This window comes from Rhinoderma darwinii, chromosome 2 (genome assembly GCF_050947455.1).
Source record: "Rhinoderma darwinii isolate aRhiDar2 chromosome 2, aRhiDar2.hap1, whole genome shotgun sequence".
Taxonomy (NCBI): domain Eukaryota; kingdom Metazoa; phylum Chordata; class Amphibia; order Anura; family Rhinodermatidae; genus Rhinoderma; species Rhinoderma darwinii.
Genome location: NC_134688.1, coordinates 241481845 through 241499697, shown reverse-complemented (window position 1 = coordinate 241499697; position 17853 = coordinate 241481845). Strand labels below are relative to the sequence as shown.

At 39.2% G+C, this 17853-nt stretch overlaps 1 protein-coding gene across 5 annotated transcripts in view; it reads left to right on the top strand.

Annotated features, from left to right (window-relative positions):
• The window catches only part of BCAS3 (BCAS3 microtubule associated cell migration factor), a 1147652-nt gene that overhangs the window by 111717 nt on the left and 1018082 nt on the right, over nt 1–17853 (top strand). For all 5 annotated transcript variants that reach the window (XM_075852996.1, XM_075852997.1, XM_075852998.1 and 2 more), the window contains exon 7: nt 2080–2152. In XM_075852996.1, coding sequence (XP_075709111.1) covers nt 2080–2152 — 73 coding nt within the window. The remainder of the gene's footprint in view (nt 1–2079; nt 2153–17853) is intronic.

Below are 17853 nucleotides of genomic sequence, written 5' to 3'. Positions count from 1 at the left end.
TGACTAATTCCCAACGAATGCTAGGGCTACAAGGTAATTAAGAAATTGCAAGCAACTCACAATTTCTTGTAGGAATTTCTAACGTGTGGATTGTGACTTATAGATTTTAACTTGCGGTTTAGTCATGTCTTTGCAGTTGTAACTACTGAATATATAATTTCTATGACACAGTCCATTCCATTTTGTTAAAGACTATAAAAAAAAACTACTAGGATACAAAAATAACTGATAACCGTTTACTTTTGCATAGCAGTAAATAATTGCATTTGTGTGTGTGTGTGTGTGTGTGTGTGTGTGTGTATGTATAAAAATATATATAAGATATATAAAACATACTTTTATAGCACTTGGCATTGAGTCTGGATGAGACGTTCTGAACTAGGATGTGTGAATGGCTGCAGTGTTATAAAGCGCAGTAAGCATGGGCCAGTAAATGAATTACATTGGAGGTCATCGGATTGAGGCTATCTTCATTGTGATTAAAGTACTCCAAGTTGATTAAATGAAAGCTTGCCTAGTAACTCGGAATTATTATACACATTTTTTCAGATAGGTGAACCAGTGTCACCATTTTATTAAGTGGAAGGCTAGATAAGGGCAGGTGGTGCATTTTTCATTACTTTAATTGTGTGATTTGTCTGGATTTTCAGCTTTTCATAAATGCTGTAGTGTTATATGACAGAATTAAAAGGATTTGGGAGTTTAAGAAAAGGACTTTGCAACAGGATTTCAACTCTTTGTATATTTGATGGATTTGGCTGGATTTTTGTTTTTTGTTTTCAATCATTGAGCTGCACTAAACAAAGAGTGTTGAGCAGGTGTGCGTATCGCCAGCATATTCCACCAGCACAGACGCAAATACAATTCCAGATATCAAAAAAATTAATCCATCACAACCTATGGATTATACTTTCACCCACACACGCAATTGAAGTGAATACTGACTCCATTAAGCAGGGCACGTGTTTGCAGCACAATCAGTGGGACTGCAATTAATCTGATTCCATTTCTTGTCCTTTTACTAATGAGATATTTGCTGTTTATAAAGTGAAATATTGTGGTTGAATTTTTTTTATCAGTGTAATGATATTTTTTGTATACTTCTATAATAACCATACGTGTCTTACAACCAGATAACCATTGATAAAATTATGTTTTGCTAATAGAAAATATTAACCAGCATATTGAGAGTGTGTTCCAAAATTTTTTCGATTTCTGGACTTGGCAAATTACAGAAGGTTAGCAACTATAAAATAATACAGAAAAAACTTGGACGCATTTGCATCAAATAAATATTAGTAGGTTAAAATGAACTCTGTTGGCCGGTCAGCATTTATGAAGTAGTTTGCATGTAAAAAATGACAGATAAAACTACAGCTCACCCCGCATAAACAAGTCCTCACACAGCTCCATCAACAGGAAAATAAAAAGGTTATGGCGACACAAATTCACTTTTTATATTTTTTTTGAAGTAGTAAAACAAAATAAAAATGATGTCAATTTGGTATTGCCGTAAATGAACTGACCCGCAGAATAAAGTTAACATGTATTTTTGCTGCATGGTAATAAAATAGCCACACTGCTGGTAACTCATCACAAGTTAGGGTCCTATTATGCGGCCTGACGTGGACCGTGTAAACTAGCGCCGATCGCTCGTTTTCTCCTTTCACAAGGAGCAATGATTAGATATGTATAGGGATATGCTCGTCCCTATACATTTTCATCATGTCGGCAGCGCAGGGAGATGTGCTGCCGACAACGATGATTTTTAATTTTGTATAAAAGAGGAGCAGATCATCCGATGAATGAGCGTAGTCACAGGGTTCAAACCCATGTTTGTAAGCTTTGTATTTGTTTTATACATCATGAAAGAGACCTACAACCCTGCTCATTTAGTCCCAAGCAAACATTTGAGAATAACAGATAATTACTGTCATTGACCCTGCATTCTGGGATGGAGAGAACCACCTTTGAATCTCTGCCACCAATAGACACAGACTTATGTTGTTGACAAATTTCTGTTTCATATAGTTACAAACTTACGTTTTTCTAATGTTCTCATAATTTCTTAATTTGTAGATTCTCAAAAGGCTGACAGTTTTTCTGAAAAGAGACCTCTACTTGGAATGTGCAAAAGTACAGGGTCTTGCAGGTAAGACTTCCTTTTATTTCATTGTAACCTGTAAAAAAATGTAGAAATGTACATTGATGTGGTGCTACCCTATATTTGCTTTTTGTATGTTTTCTTCTTTTTCTACTAGGGAGCTATGTCTGCCTACAGCCTTTTACAAACATTTTGCGTACTCTTATATTGCATTCATAAGTTACTTTACTACCTCTTTTGATCTCCGTTTGTTAGCTTATGGTCTATTGGACATGAAGAAACTGTGTAGATTTGTAAGACTATGCAACACATTTATAAAGACTTTATCTTCAGAAAAGTGTTAGTCATATGTATCCAGCAAGGGAGAAAAAGACATAGACTGCACATCTACTTTTTATACATTCTATTGCTGCTCACCAAAATTTCTAAACATGGACATGAGGTTCTTCGGAAACATTCTGATGAAACCTTATAAGCCCACTTGCCACTTTACAGCAACTTCTTTTAACCCCTTAATGACCAAGCTTGTTTGGACCTTAATGACTAAGCCAGATTTGTCAAATCTGGTGTGTCTGACTTTATCAGAGAATAACTCTTCGAAAGTTTTTAATAGCCAAGTAATTCTGACATTGTTTTTTCGTCACATGTTGTACTTTATCTTAGTGGTAAAAGTTGACTGATACGATTTGCGGAAGTTAATGAAAAAATAGAAAAATTGAAGACATTTTGTAAAAATTATCATTTTTCCCTATTTTTAACTGCAATATGTCACATATGTACATACATACAGTACAATTTTTTTTTAATTACATATATATTTCAATCTCTTTACTCTATTTTGGCAGCACTTTTGAAAAAATAAAATACATTTTCAGCAATTTAGAGGACAAATGTAATAATAATTTTATAAATTTTGAAGTACATTTTGTTTTCCTGCACCAAGCCAGGTTTTCAGAGGCTCATAGGTCTCAGAATGATGGAAACCCCCACAAATGACCCCATTTTGAAAACTAGACCCCTTAAGGTATTTATCTAGGGGTATAGTAAGTATTTTGACCCCAAGAAGACGCAGTTGTCCTGCATCTGTGCCATTATGATGTCATTGTGGACAGTATTCTGTCCTAATATCAAATTCGTCAGAGAGGAAAAAATAAACTGTACTGGAGTGACGGGCAATATCTTCAAACAAATGGAGGAAAATGTATCCAACTATGTTGCAAACTCGAGTCTGTTCACTAGATAGAAGAACACCTGTAGGGCTGTCATGACAAGGTTTTGTTTTTTTCAGTGACTGGTTGTACAACGTCTCTTTAGCTCCATCAATTCTTATGCGGGACGAATGTGCCAAGTGACGCGGTACACCATAACAGGCCCCTGCCCGGCAAGGTTGAAACCGCTATGTGCACAAAACAACCAATCACCTACAGAATATATAAAGGGGCAGTGTCCAAAACCATCTATAGGAACAGTAAAGGATCACTAATCCCCAAAATGATGTCAGTATTTCCAGAAGAACTGTAAGAAATCCCATGGTGTATTGATAAGGAACAACTCGATTATTAGAGATCCTCCAAAAAAAAAATATCATGCCCATATCATGGTACAGAATTAGGAATGTAACAGCTGTATGTGGCAGGACACAGTCATAAGAAAAAGGAAATACATCCTCAATTTATTCTTGTAGTCATTGCTAAAATGTACGACTTCCACTAATTCAGGGGTGGCATGGGCCGCACGTGTTGGATTTATCTACTAATAAATGCAATGCCCACATTTATTTTTTATTTCAAGAACACTTGTGGGAGTCCATGTTCTGAATAGACAGATGTGGGCTCCTGCACAATAAACTGTATTCATTTGTGAGTGATCATGTCCAAGTTCATTTAATAGTCCAAGAAATGTATAAAAAAATCAAAAAGGGGAAAATTAGTTTTACAGTCTAAAATAAATAATTTACTACCTCCCCATGAGAATACCTCCCACCCTTGGAAAGCCCAGAAACTAAACAAAAAATATGAATAAATAAAATTGACTCCCTAAAATGAATCCCCCACCCCACCCTTTTTTGGTGTTCCCTAAATTATATATAAAATTAATTAGTGGCAGGGACGGGGTGAAGGAAGTGGCGCTCAGTGATCCTTTTGCCTTCCTCTGAGATACTGAGAAGACCCTGGTAGCTGGCAGGTAAATAATTCAATCGAAAAAACTAATGTGCCAGAGGCACAGTGAAACTCATTTTCCCAGCTACCAACTGAATGTAAATAAGATATAACTTTTATTAATATATTAGTAAAAAGTCCAAGGATGGACAACAAAGGCACAAAGAGTTAGAATGTGGCTATAGACAACTAGCAGATACTCTATATAAATGCTGCCAGATTGAGGCAGGATTGAGTATGAAAATACTATTTCAATGTGAGTGCCTGCGTCAGCAGCTGCAGACTGCTGGACGTACGCTGGTGTCACAGTATATAAAGTATAGAGGCTAGTATGTCATAGCAGTTAATTTTTTTTAATATATATATAGCCCCCCCCGACATGTTTCGTTGTAAACACAACGTCCTCAGGGGATCACAATGGGGCTTGATCACAAGCCCGATTGTGATCCCCTGAGGACGTTGTGTTGTCCATCCTTGGACTTTTTACTAATATATTAATAAAAGTTATATCTTATTTACATTTTGACTTCCTCTGACTCAAAGGATTCTCCAGGTGCAGGGGAGTCAAACAGGAGGCGCTCTATAATTTTCGCCTGATATTGGAAGAAACTGAGCGTTCCCTGGGTCTTGTACAGCACATAGCTGTTATAAGTAGCCATCTGGATGAGATAGATCGCTACCTTTTTATACCAGGTCCTAGTTTTGCGCTTGACCATGTACGGTTGTGGGACCTGGTCAGATAGACCGACTCCCCACATGAACTTATTATAGTCCACCACGCAGACCGGTTTCCTCTTATCAGAGGTAGCGCCCCACTCTCTCACTGCCACTGTGGTGTCTTCATGCACGGTGGTCAGAATGTACACCTCCTTTTTATCACTCCATTTGACAGCGAGCAACTAGTCGCTTGCAAATGAGAGTGTCGCACCCCTTTCTATCTGCCTGGACACCAGTTGTTGAGGGAAGCCGGCTCTAATTTTGCAGACCGTCCCACAGGCCCCGGTATTAGCAACATGGAGGGACTTATACAGGGGGAGACTGGTGTAATAATTGTCGGTGTACACATGGTACCCTTTCTGTAGGAATGGCATCATGAGTTCCCAGACAATTTTCCCACTAATGCCAACATCCTCTGGGCATCCTGGGGGATTAAGGTGGCGGTCCCTGCCCTCATATATATAAAAAAAAAAAGCCACATTTGTAGCCCGTTGTGCTCTCGCACACATTATAAAGCTTCACACCGTATGGGGCTCTTTTGGAGGGGATATATTGGCGAAACGATAGACGGCCATTGAACGACATAAGGGACTCGTCTACCGCTATTTTTTGGCCTTGTTGAGGCGATCACGGCCTGGGTCACTTATTGGGATTTGGGAGTTGTCTGAGAAGTGCATGAAACGCATTATAGTCTCATAGCGCGTTCGGGCCATGACAGCAGCATATACAGGGTTGCTGTGAATAGCGCTGGTAGCCCAGTAGGAGCGGATAGAGTTTTTTTTTACTATCCCCATGTTTAGGGTAATTCCCCAAAAATTTTTTATCTCACAGATGGTTGTGGAGATCCATGCTTTGGCATAGTAAGACCTTGGATTTTGGGTGGCAAATTGCCTGGCGTATAAATTTGTCTGCTCGACATTTAGTTCCAGGACCTGATCGCCTATAAACAAATTAAAAAAATTATAGGGGGTAAAATTTGCGACATCAGTGTTGATGCCTGGAGTCGCTGTAAATGGTGGAATTTGGGGGGAGAAAGAAACTGCAGGATCCCACATTGCAGGAGTGACTGCATTACTAGGCCCTGCTCCTGACCCTTCAATGGTGACAGCTGCGTCCACCACCATAGGGCTGGGGGGTCCAGTGGCAGAAGCAGAACTTGTGTCGCTTTCTGAGCCAAGTTCTGCTTCTGACGCAGTATCCGTACCGCTGCCGGAACTGCTAGAGCACAGCATGGTGTATGCCTGCTCTGCAGTGAACACTCTGCGGCTTCTGCGATTAATTTTTTTGCTACACTAAACTAACAAATTAATTTTTTTTTGTATTTTTTTTTTATATATTTATATATATATATATATATATATATATATATATACACACAACACTACCATTTAAAAAAAAAAAATACGGTAAACCGCAGTTAATAACAGCAATTAGAACAAAGTCAGCGGACAAAAAAAAAGGTAATCTGGGATGTGATTACGGGTAATATAGGAACGTGAGTATCTGGTGTGTTTTTCACAGTAAAACAGCACAAGATTTGTATAGTATCTCTCTCTCTCCTCTCACAGATCAACTACAGTGAGAGAAGGGAGGCAAACAGCACAAATCCTGTGCTGTATTTTGTAAATATGGGACTATGGTCACTGTAATAGGTATATCACAGTGACCATATGATCAGGGACCAATTATAAGGCCCCATGCACACGACCGTGTTCGGTCCGTGATATACGGTCCGCATGTCGGCTGCATGTCCCGGACCGAACACAGTGCAGGGAGTCGGGCTCCTAGCATCACACTTATCTATGACGATAGGGGTCACTGCCTGTCCGCGGAACTACTGTCCCGTACTGTAATCATGTTTTAGTGTGTGACAGTAGTTACGTGGATAGGCAGTGACACCTAGCGTCATAGATAAGTATGATGCTAGGAGCCCGGCTCCCTGTACTTTGTACGGTCCGGGACAAGCGGCCGACATGCGGACCGTATATCACGGACCGAACACGGTCGTGTGCATGAGGCCTAAGGGTCCCTGATCAGTTTCTATTTACAGGCATAATAGCTGCCTTAGACTTTTTCCCCGGCAGTTAGAGGTGGGGGGGGGGGGGGGCACAGGGGGGGTGGCACGATTGGTGGCAGCGGGGGCCTAACAAGTAGTTTTTTTTTATCCTCTCACCTAACATACATGGTGAGAGGAGATAAAAAAAACTAATTTACATTGGCACATACATTGTAACGGAGGTATGGGGACCGCAAACAGTATATATACCTCCCCCTCTGCCCCAGTGACACTGATTAAATTGAAAAAGTTTATGCTAGACAAAGCAGAGCATGCAATGTCAGGTGTGGGGGAATTTAATGGGGTAATAGCTAATACAAGGGATGAAAAAATTATTATTTAACACAAAGATGGTACGCTAATAAAAGATTTGCACAAACACTTGAGGAATTTGGTTGGCTTGATGTTTGGAGGTGTAGAAAGCTATTCTCCAAGTTTTTCTCCTGCCTTTTTAAGACGTTTAATTCTTTTTCACAAATAGACGTGGTAATAGGGAATAGTTTTACAATGTGTAACATCACTTATATGAAACAAAGGGTTATATCAGATCACTCACCATTGTCAGTCACGATACAGTTTGGTCAAAGATCAGTATGCAGTAGATGTGAATTAAGATGTGAGATTAAGCTTCTCTTGGTTGTTATGATTGGAGGGACATGAAATATTAAAAAGATGGAATACTTCTTTAACCCCTTCAGGACTGAGCCTGTTTTGGCTTTGTGGACGCAGGCGAATTTTTCAAATCTGACGTGTCACTTTATGTGGTAATAGCTTGGGAATGCTTTTACCTATCCAAGAGATTCTGAGATTGTTTTCTCGTGACATATTGTACTTTACGTCTGTGAAAAAATTTGGTCGATAAATTCAGTATTTATTTATAAAAAACACCAAAATTTAGAGAAAATTTGCAAAAAATTGCATTTTTCTAAATTTAAATGTATCTGCTTGTAAAACAGACAGTAATACCACACACAATAGTTACTAATTAACATTCCCCATATGTCTACTTTATGTTTGCATCGTTTTTTGAACGTCCTTTTATTTTTCTAGGACGTTACAAGGCTTAGAACTTTAGCAGCAATTTCTCACATTTTCAAGAAATTTCCAAAACCTATTTTTTCATGGACCAGTTCAGTTCTGATGTGGCTTTGAGGGCCTTATATATTAGAAACCCCCCATAAATCACCCCATTTTAAAAACTTCACCCCTCAAAGTATTCAAAATAGCATTCAGAAAGTTTCTTAACCCTTTAGGCGTTTCACAAAAATTAAAGCAATGTAGAGGTGTGATTTACAAATGTAATTTTTTTTGCAGAAATTCATTTGTAATAGATACATTTCTGTAAAACAGAAGGTTTTACCCGAGAAATGCAACTCAATACTTATTGCCCAGATTCTGCAGTGTTTAGAAATATCCCACATGTGGCCCTAGTGTGATAAAAGACTGAAATACCGGCCTCAGAAGCAAAGGAGCACCTAGCGGATTTTGAGGCCTCCTTTTTATTCCAATATATTTTAGGCTCCATGTCTGGTTTGAAGAGGTCTTGTGGTACCTAAACAGTGGAAACCCCCAAAAAGTGACCCCATTTTGGAAACTACACCCCTCAAGGAATTTATCTAGTTGTATAGTGAGCATTTTAACCCCACAGGTTTTTTGCTGAATTTATTGGCGTTAGTCTGTGAAAATGAAAATTTACATTTCTTCTGAAGAAACATAGACATTTTTAATTTTTGCAAGAAATAAAGGAGAAAAAGCACCCCAACATTTGTAAAGAAATTTATCCTGATTACGGCAATACCCCATATGTGGTCATAAACTTATATTTGAACGCATTACAGCCCTCAGAAGGGAAGGAGCGCCATTTGGGTTTTGGAGCTCAAATTTTGCTATAATGGTTTTCGGTACCATGTCCCATTTGCAACGCCCTGGAGGGACCAAAACAGCAGAAACCCCCCCAAAAGTGACCCCATTCACTATCAGAATCCAAGAGAGCAAATGCCTCTTCAGTGGTATATAACTTGCGTGCCATTTTTTACGTATTTTTTTTTTTACTTATTTTTTGTAACAGTTTTAATAAAAGTAACAAAGAAAAAGTCCAATAATCCATTGATCAATAAATTTATGTACAACCCTAAGGCCCTGTTCACACAGAGTTTTTTTACGAGTTTTTCGGCGCGGAAACAGCTCCGCAAAACTCGTCAAAAACAGCCCAAAAATGTCTCCCATTGATTTCAATGGGAGTTGGACGAGCTTTTTTACCGTGAGCAAAAAAAACGCATCGCGGTAAAAAGAAGCGACATGACCTATCTTGAGGCGGTTTCCGCCTCCAAAACCCCATTTCAGTCAGTCAGAAGGGTAAAAAATACACCTCAACGAGTGTTTTGGCGAGTTTTTGTCAAACCACTGTGCAAAAAACATCTGGAGCAGTTTTTTCAAGAGGAATTTTCCTCCTGCAAAAAACTCCGTGTGAACACAGCCTAACAATGAATAAATGTATTTAGAATTTACATACAATTTTATTTTTTGACGTGTAAAATATATGAAGAGATTTATATAAGTATATGTGTGTGTACGTATATATTACATGTACGTATATATCTATATGAAGTTATAGATATATAACATCCCTAATTATTAATTTTTAGTATTAACAAATTTGAAATATATGTCTATATATAATACATATTACGTGTGTGTGTGTGTGTATATAATATAGACGTGTGTATGTGTGTGTATATATATATATATATATATATATATATATATATATATACACAGTATATAAATATATAAAATCATATACATATATATATACACACACACACACACACACACACACACACACACACACACACACACACACACACACACACACACACACACACACACACACACACACACACACATTATAAGCCCTAATTGATTACTAACTAATTAATTGTCCTAGTCTGAGTACTATCTACCTAACAGACTACCTGAACTAGAACTAGCTGCCTACACTACACTATCTATGTGGAGGTGTTTTTGTGTGTTTTTCACAGTCAGTGTGAGACACACAGCAGCTGCTCGGCACAGCTTCTGCTCCCCCACTGTCTCAGAACGATCTGACAGGGAGGGAGGAGAAACATTGTAACGAACAGCACAGAAAGTTTGTTGCTGCAACAAACTTTGCTGTGAACACCATGATAGCTTTATCATGGTGATCACGTCATCAGGACCGACACCAATCCGGTCCTGATGTCTTCTCTCAGCACTTAGGCTGCTAGTAGCAGCGTGTGCTGAGAGATTCAGAGCACAGGGAGAGCGCTGTGCACGCTGTTCTGGCACCACGTGGATTAACGGGCTGCAGGAGAAAAGCCCAGCACGGCAGCCCGTTAATCTACGTGGGCTGGTCGTGAAGGGGTTAAGCAGAACCTCAATTTAGATTTGCCCAGAATAGTATGAGACATAAGTAAAGAATATTGTAGAGGTTTAGTTCTCAGTAAGATATCCAGAATAAAAAAAAAATTGCTTTACTAGAAGGGGAGGGAAATTGCACATCAAGTAGTGTTTTGGGAGGGTGAATACATACATAGACCATCAGTTGAAAATAAAGTCATGTAGTTAAAGAATCTTGTATTGCAAAACACATAAAACCATACTTCTATTGATCATTTTTGGTGGCTAATCCCCCAGTAACTCCTTGTTGCTATTATTCAAAATCAACAAAAAATACATATATTTTAGTGGTTGAGACTTTAAAAGGGGAGCTGCTAAACGATCAAGAACAAGCAGTAAATTACCTTGTGGACTATTATGAAAAGTTGTATGAAACCAAGGTAACAAGGAATGCTCAGGACATTACAGAATTAAAACCAATAGGATCGGGCTTCTCAGGTTAACTGTAGAACACAGAAATGTGTTTGATGCTCCAAGTTGGAAAAATTAGTGAAAGTGGTTACTAAGAACAAATGCCCTGGATTGGATGGTTTACCATTCGAGGTCTATGAAAAAAAGTGTTTTTGTATACATTGATATCGATCTGGAATGGTTCAAAGGAGCATGGGGAGATATCTAGTTTAATATGGGTAAAAAATGATAACGTTAATCTAAAAGCCAGACAAGGACCTGAATAAGCCCAAGGCTTATTGACCTATTTCATTAATTATTCCTTTCATAAAATCATAAAGTTATATACTAGCATTGAGATTACCCCAGGTAATTGAATCCATTATTCATCCAGGTCGATGTGGCTTCATACCGAACAAGTATACCTCAAATCATATCCTGAGCTTGTATGTGAAGCTCCAGAGTTCTGCATCCAGTCCAGGGTAAAGTACTGTTTTTGGCCTTGGATACATCTAAGGCGTTTGATACAGTTGAATGGGACTTTTTATGGGAGACAATGTCCCAGATTGACTTTAGAGATTTATTATTTGTGTAAGGCTATTATAATTTAAACCAACTGCCCTAATCCTGATATAGTATCCAATGGCATACGCGACAGGGATGTTCCCTTTCGTCATTACTCTTTGCTATAATTCTTAAACCCTTGGCAGCTGCAATAAGGAATATTGTAGGATTTTAGTTCATTTGGGTCCAAGAGAAAATATCCCTTTTTGCAGATGATGTGATGCCATTTTTGAGGGTTCAATAACTCAATAAAAATTGTATTTAATACATTTGAGGACTAAGAATCCTACTCTGGTCTCTAAAATATAAGTTTGCCTGTATTCCTGTTAATGATCTGAGTCATTGTATACTTGGCTAAGTACAAGTGATAACAATATGTGAGTTCATAAAATGTCAAGGGTTGAATATCTGTTTCAAGCTAAAGCAAGATTTTTATTAACTTAAACATTATTACAAACTTTTTTCTCTCTATGATGGGGAGAATTGCCTTTATTTAAATGTTTTTATTGCCACTAATTATATATACAATAGTTAATTCCCCAGTTTTGCTGCCATATTCTACCTACATTCTGCAGCTTCTTTTTTTCTTCCCGTAACGTAATGAAAGCTGCTGAAACAGATGATAGCCTTGACTGTGTGGTACACACTTCTAGAAGTCGTTTCCGTACTGCTGGTGTACATTAATGTGTTGCAGATCTGTTTGAAATTAGGAAAACTTTACATTTTGTTGGGTGAATGCTTGTCAGAATGTATATAATCCCTGGAGCAAATCTGATTAGATTAGAAGCACTGTTTATTTCTAGTTTGCCAGTGAATGTTCTATTCTGGTTGTTTGCTCGTAGGATTTGTACTGAGTTTCTGCAACCAAGTAACCTGATGTATTTGTGTATATATGGCCTTGCTTTATTCAGAATATTTAGATAAATGCGCTTCTCTATCAGCTCTCTGTACCCTTAAACTTTCCTTTGGTTGTTATTTTATTTATGCTTTATGTTCTGGAAAGAGTAACACAAATTAAGACTTTAAAACAAGGAGACATGAAGCGAAAATGATTCATCGACTTGCTATCGAAATGTTATTGTGAGAAGTTTACTTTACTGGCTCTGGGTTCGTGATATTCTAAGTAAACTATGTCAAATCATTTTCCATCTTTTTTTGTCTTAATTTAACATGAAACGGGTATTAGTACAAACTATCATCATTGTTGAATATTGGACAGTCAAGACAAGACAATGCTGCACTATTGCGATGATCTTGAACAGTATGTTGGTTTTACTGCTGTAGCCCAAAACACACCAAGTGTGTTTATTTGATTATTGCAGCACTTTAGATATTCTCTTTATGAAAATAAGTAGACACAACTTTTATGGATTCTATGGCATTCTGTACATGGCTGTATTAAGGGTCCGTGGCACGATACCCATGCTGTACAAGCCCAAACTGTTCCTCCATGTTCCTTTAGTTTTACCTGAAAGTACACAGAATTCGTTTTTTTTTCCGTTTAGATTCTTTAGAAAACTAAATTTTTGCATGCTCCAATTCACGCTATGTTACTGAATTATTCAACCCTAAAATGGGCTCTCTAGCCAAATGGGATAAGGAAGGAGGTTCAAGATGTCAATGTATAGTATCCACACAATTCACATACACACCAAGTCTCTTATTTATAGTATATGTTCTTAATCCTCTGCCAAAAATAGTCATGTCCCTACGCATTTCAGCACCCACATTATTATAAAGTACATCATCAGGGGTCACACACATTTGAACACCTATCAGCCGATGATCACCGTTTTGGTGCTCATATGTGTCCCCGGCATGTATACGACACTGGTTACTTGGCTGCACACGCGTTGGGGAAACGCCAGATATATAAAAGCAAGGTCCAATCCAACAGGTGGTGTCATCGGGCCAGGGCTCCAATCTGATTCAAGAACGTCATCCTGACGTCTCAGAACGAGTCCCACCTCCCATAAGCCACCAATTCCTGTATATTGATGGCTTACCTGGTAACCTGGGGAACTTCAAGCGGTTATCGGCAACATTGTAAAGAAATCAGTAACAGTAGTAGTGAGTGATGACTTGAATACAAACCCTCACCCACAGCAAAAGCTAATTGCGATGTTTACCTCTGGGCTATCTGATTGCCCAAGTATCGGCAATGTCCTAGTAGCAACTCAACACAGTCCACAGATACTCATACTCATACTGGTATGTCTTGTGAAGCATCCTCTTGTCACCTCTATCCAAACATGACACGAGTCTAATGCAGAGATTCACAGTAGTGCTCCGCAGGGCTATAACGCATTATGATGGGTTATAGAACGGGATAGGATAGGTTGTAGTCCCGCTCCAAATTGTATATGAAGGCTGGTGGAGATTGATCCGGAAGGGACAACAATATGGCATAAATTTAGTACGTCTTGCAGGGTTATGTCTTAGGGCATATAAACGAAGTGTCAAGGGGAAGAAAGGTCAGGGAATGGTGGAATTAGTTGGCTGTTCAGAAGCCAAGAGGGCAAGGTTCCATCATGTTGTTTAGAGAGTCCAGAGATGGCCATGAGAAATCTTGTATAAGGTAAGATGCATGGGAACAACCATGAAGTAGAAATTGGTGGAAGATAGGTTTGCCCAAGCCCGGCCTAAGGGGGGATATTTTTTTTAGGAGGGGTGATGAGAGAAGATGACCTGTCAAAAAAATACCTTTTTAGTCACTGCAAGTGTGGGTGTTACAGTGCGATGGGACCGGTTTAATCGACAGGGGGCATTGAGCCAAGGGGTAAATGTTAGCGGGATAAAACAAAAGGAGGATTCCATAGAATTTAGTGTCCGCCGGTCTACCATTCTCGACAAATAAAATGCTACATAATGTGTCGTTGTTTGGAAGGCCAACTCCACCAGATTCTTTGGGTCTAAAGAGGATGCATTTGGCCATTCTATCTGGTTTATTGTTCCAGATGAACTTGGTAAGGAGAGAAGACAATTTATTATAAAAAATTAAATCTGAGAATATAGATTGGTAGGGCTTGTAGGAGATAGATGACCCTACAAAGGACGTTCATTTTGATTATTGAGCAACGATTGAACCAGGTAAAGGTTCCCTGTATTTATCGGACAAGGTCGAATTTAAGGGATTTCAGGAAAGAGGGAAATTATCCTGAAATAGTCTAGAGGTGTTAGAGTTAAATGTACACCTAGGTATTTTAATGTGGAGGAGAAGAAGTAGATAAAGTAGAAAGAAGGGGTGGGGGGGGGGGTGAGATGTAAAATGCCTCTGATTATTGAAGATTAATTTTATATTTCGGGATGGCTGCGTATTTTGACAATTCTGTGAGAAGATTCAAGAGTATTATAAGGGGATTGGAAATAAAGAACAGTAAATAGTCTGCATAGGCTGCAAACTTGTGTTCCGAGACCCCTACAGGGAAACCAGAAATAAAGGGTTTGGGACGTACATAAAGAATAAAGGGTACCGAGATATACTAGGCATTCCTGATTAGCTCCATTTGGGATGGAGAATAATCTGACAAGACACAGTTAACATTAACTGAAGTAGAGACTCCCTGTCCAACTTAACATGTTCAGACCTAAGCCAATATAGTTAAGGGAACGAGACTATTACTGTGCATAGGGAGAAATCAGTCAATCAGCGGCAGGAGGGCGGGGTTAGTGGAAGCTCATGAACATGTCAGACTTCTTCACTGAGCAATGTGAGCACTGCAACAATTAAACTATGTTTTATAAAAACTTCTGCAAAGTTCAGCACACTTATAACACTGAAATCAGCGATTCTGCCACTACGTTATGCTGATCTCAGTGAGGGCAGCAAAAAGGTGTTGACAGATGCTCTTTAAACTTTGATGCAAAATTGCATGAAGGCATCATGAGTGTAATGTGCTGTTTTAAATTTTCACAATGTTCTAGGTGTCCATTTTCATAAAATACACTCCTCAACATTGAAATTGCAATACCAAGCAGGAAAAATACTGGAATTGTAGCTATCACAGGATCGATAGACACGTTAATAATATGCAAATTATAATAAAATGGAAACTAAATATTTCGAACATCTTGATTTATTCAGTATCGAGTATAAGTACCACGCATAGAAATACACGTACTTACACGACTTTGCATGCTATCAATGAGGTTATTAATGGTTGTCTGAGGAATGTTATGCCACGCTGAATAAACTTGGACACGCAAACCATTAAGATTGGCTGCTGGCAGCTCCCTTTGCAATGGCCGACCAATGACGTCCCAGATGTGCTCGATGGGAGACAAGTCCAGACACGCTGCAGGCCATGGTAGCACGTTTAGGCCAAACCGGCTGCTTTCAGTAGCACGAGCATCATGCGGCCTGGCGTTGTCCTGTTGAAAAACGGCTTCTGGTATGCTTGGGAGAAATGGCCGTACCACTGGTTAAATGACCAAAGCAATGTAACGCCGAGCTGTTATTGTACCTGAAATGAACACTAGACTACCGACTACCGACTACCGTACATTATGCCACCACACACCATAAATCAGGGAGTAGGACCGGTGTGATATCCCCTTGTGAAGGCCTCTTCATGGCGTTGCTTGCTCTCTCCAGACTAATCTCCGGCTATCGTTTCTGAGACAAAAACGTGACTCATCGCTGAAGTGAATAGACCTCCTCTCCAGCCTCCATTGCTGTCTGGCTGTGCACCATGATATAGCCTTTGAGAACAATGGAGTGTGGTCAATGGAACACCTGTATAGACTTCTGACTCATAGCCTAATGACGTGTAAATGCCTTCTGATGGTTTGTGTCGACACTTGTTTCCGCCCTATGCTTGGGATGTGACGTCCACTTTCACTTGCAGTACAGAATGGATCACTACGTGCCATTCATCCAATCAGACCATCCGTGCAGAGATTTTCCTCCATGTACCTCTTGCTGTTATTCCCGTTTGTTGTTGTCTGTCAATGTTGAACAGTGCTGACATCTCAGCCTAGGCGCGTAGCTATCTGCCGGAGTGATAAACCAAGGTCTCTCAGTTCAAGGACTCTGTATTTCTCAGTTTGCGACAAGTGGCGATAACTGGCACGTCGACGAACAGGATTCATCACACAATAATCCCACACCACCGGTTTTATTAAAAATATCCCAATGTTTTGTCTATACAGGTCCTATGCCGACCTGTGTGTCTCGATGGTTACATACTACAAACTCCTTTCCATCTGTCTTCTCTTCTTGCTAACCTACAGACAGAGGAGGGGCAGAGGAAGTGGAATAACACATGACTGCAGGTTTAGACTACACACAATGCATGTGCGGTGGACATTTAGTGCCACCTAAACAATCAGGGTTTTAATCCCTTCCCGCTGCAGGCATTTTTCAGATTTTCACTTCTAGTTTTTTCCTCACCACCTTCCAAAAGCCATACCTTTTTTATTTTTCCATCAATATTGCCATTTGAGGGCTTGTATTTTGCGGTACGAGTTGTAGATTTCCACAGCACCATTTATTGTACCATATAATGTAGTGGGAAACTGGGGAAAAATATTTGTGGGGCGAACTAGGAGAAAAACAGGGATTCCTCAATCTTTTGGGTGGTCTTGTTTTTACGGCGTTCACTGTGCGATAAAAACGGCATGTTGACTTTATTCTGCGGGTCAATACGATTACAGCGATACGAAATTATCAAATTTATATAGGTTTTTTTATGTTTTACTACTTTTACAAAGAAAAAACTGATTGTTAAAACTAAAATTTCAGTTATGTTGCCATATTCTGAGAGCCATAACTTTTTTATTTTTCTATCGATTTAGCGGTATGAGGGCTTATTTTGTGCGGAGTGTGCTGTAGTTTCTATTAGTACCATTTTGGGGTACATGGGACTTTTTGATCACTTTTTATTTCATTTTTTGTGGAAGATGAAGTGACCACAAAACAGCAATTCTGACGGTTTCAATTTTTTACGGCGTTAACTATGCAGACTAAATAATGATATATTGTAATAGTTCAGACTTTTTTACGGATGTGTCGTTACCAGCCATGATCATTTTTTTTTTAATTTGTGCTTGAGGGAAAATGGGAAAAGGTTTTTTTTTTAACTTTTACATTTTCTATTTATTAAAAAAAATTATTTTGCTGTTTTTTACTTTACTTTTTACCCCCCGATCACGCCGCGGGGGGTGGGGCGCTGTAGCGTTACAGTGGGTCACCCCCTGTTTTTAGTCATTTAACTGCTGCGGTCGTTATTGACCACTGCATTTAACGGGTTAAAAGAGCGGGATGGCGCTCCAGCAGGATTCCACTCATTACCCGGATGTAACACACAGCCAACACTCTCGTTCTTTGGAGCGGGCTTAGCCCGTGAGCTCGTTCCATACTCCCCTCACCCGATGTGTGCCGTAGGTATATATACACGTCGGATGTCAGGAAGCAGTTAAAGATG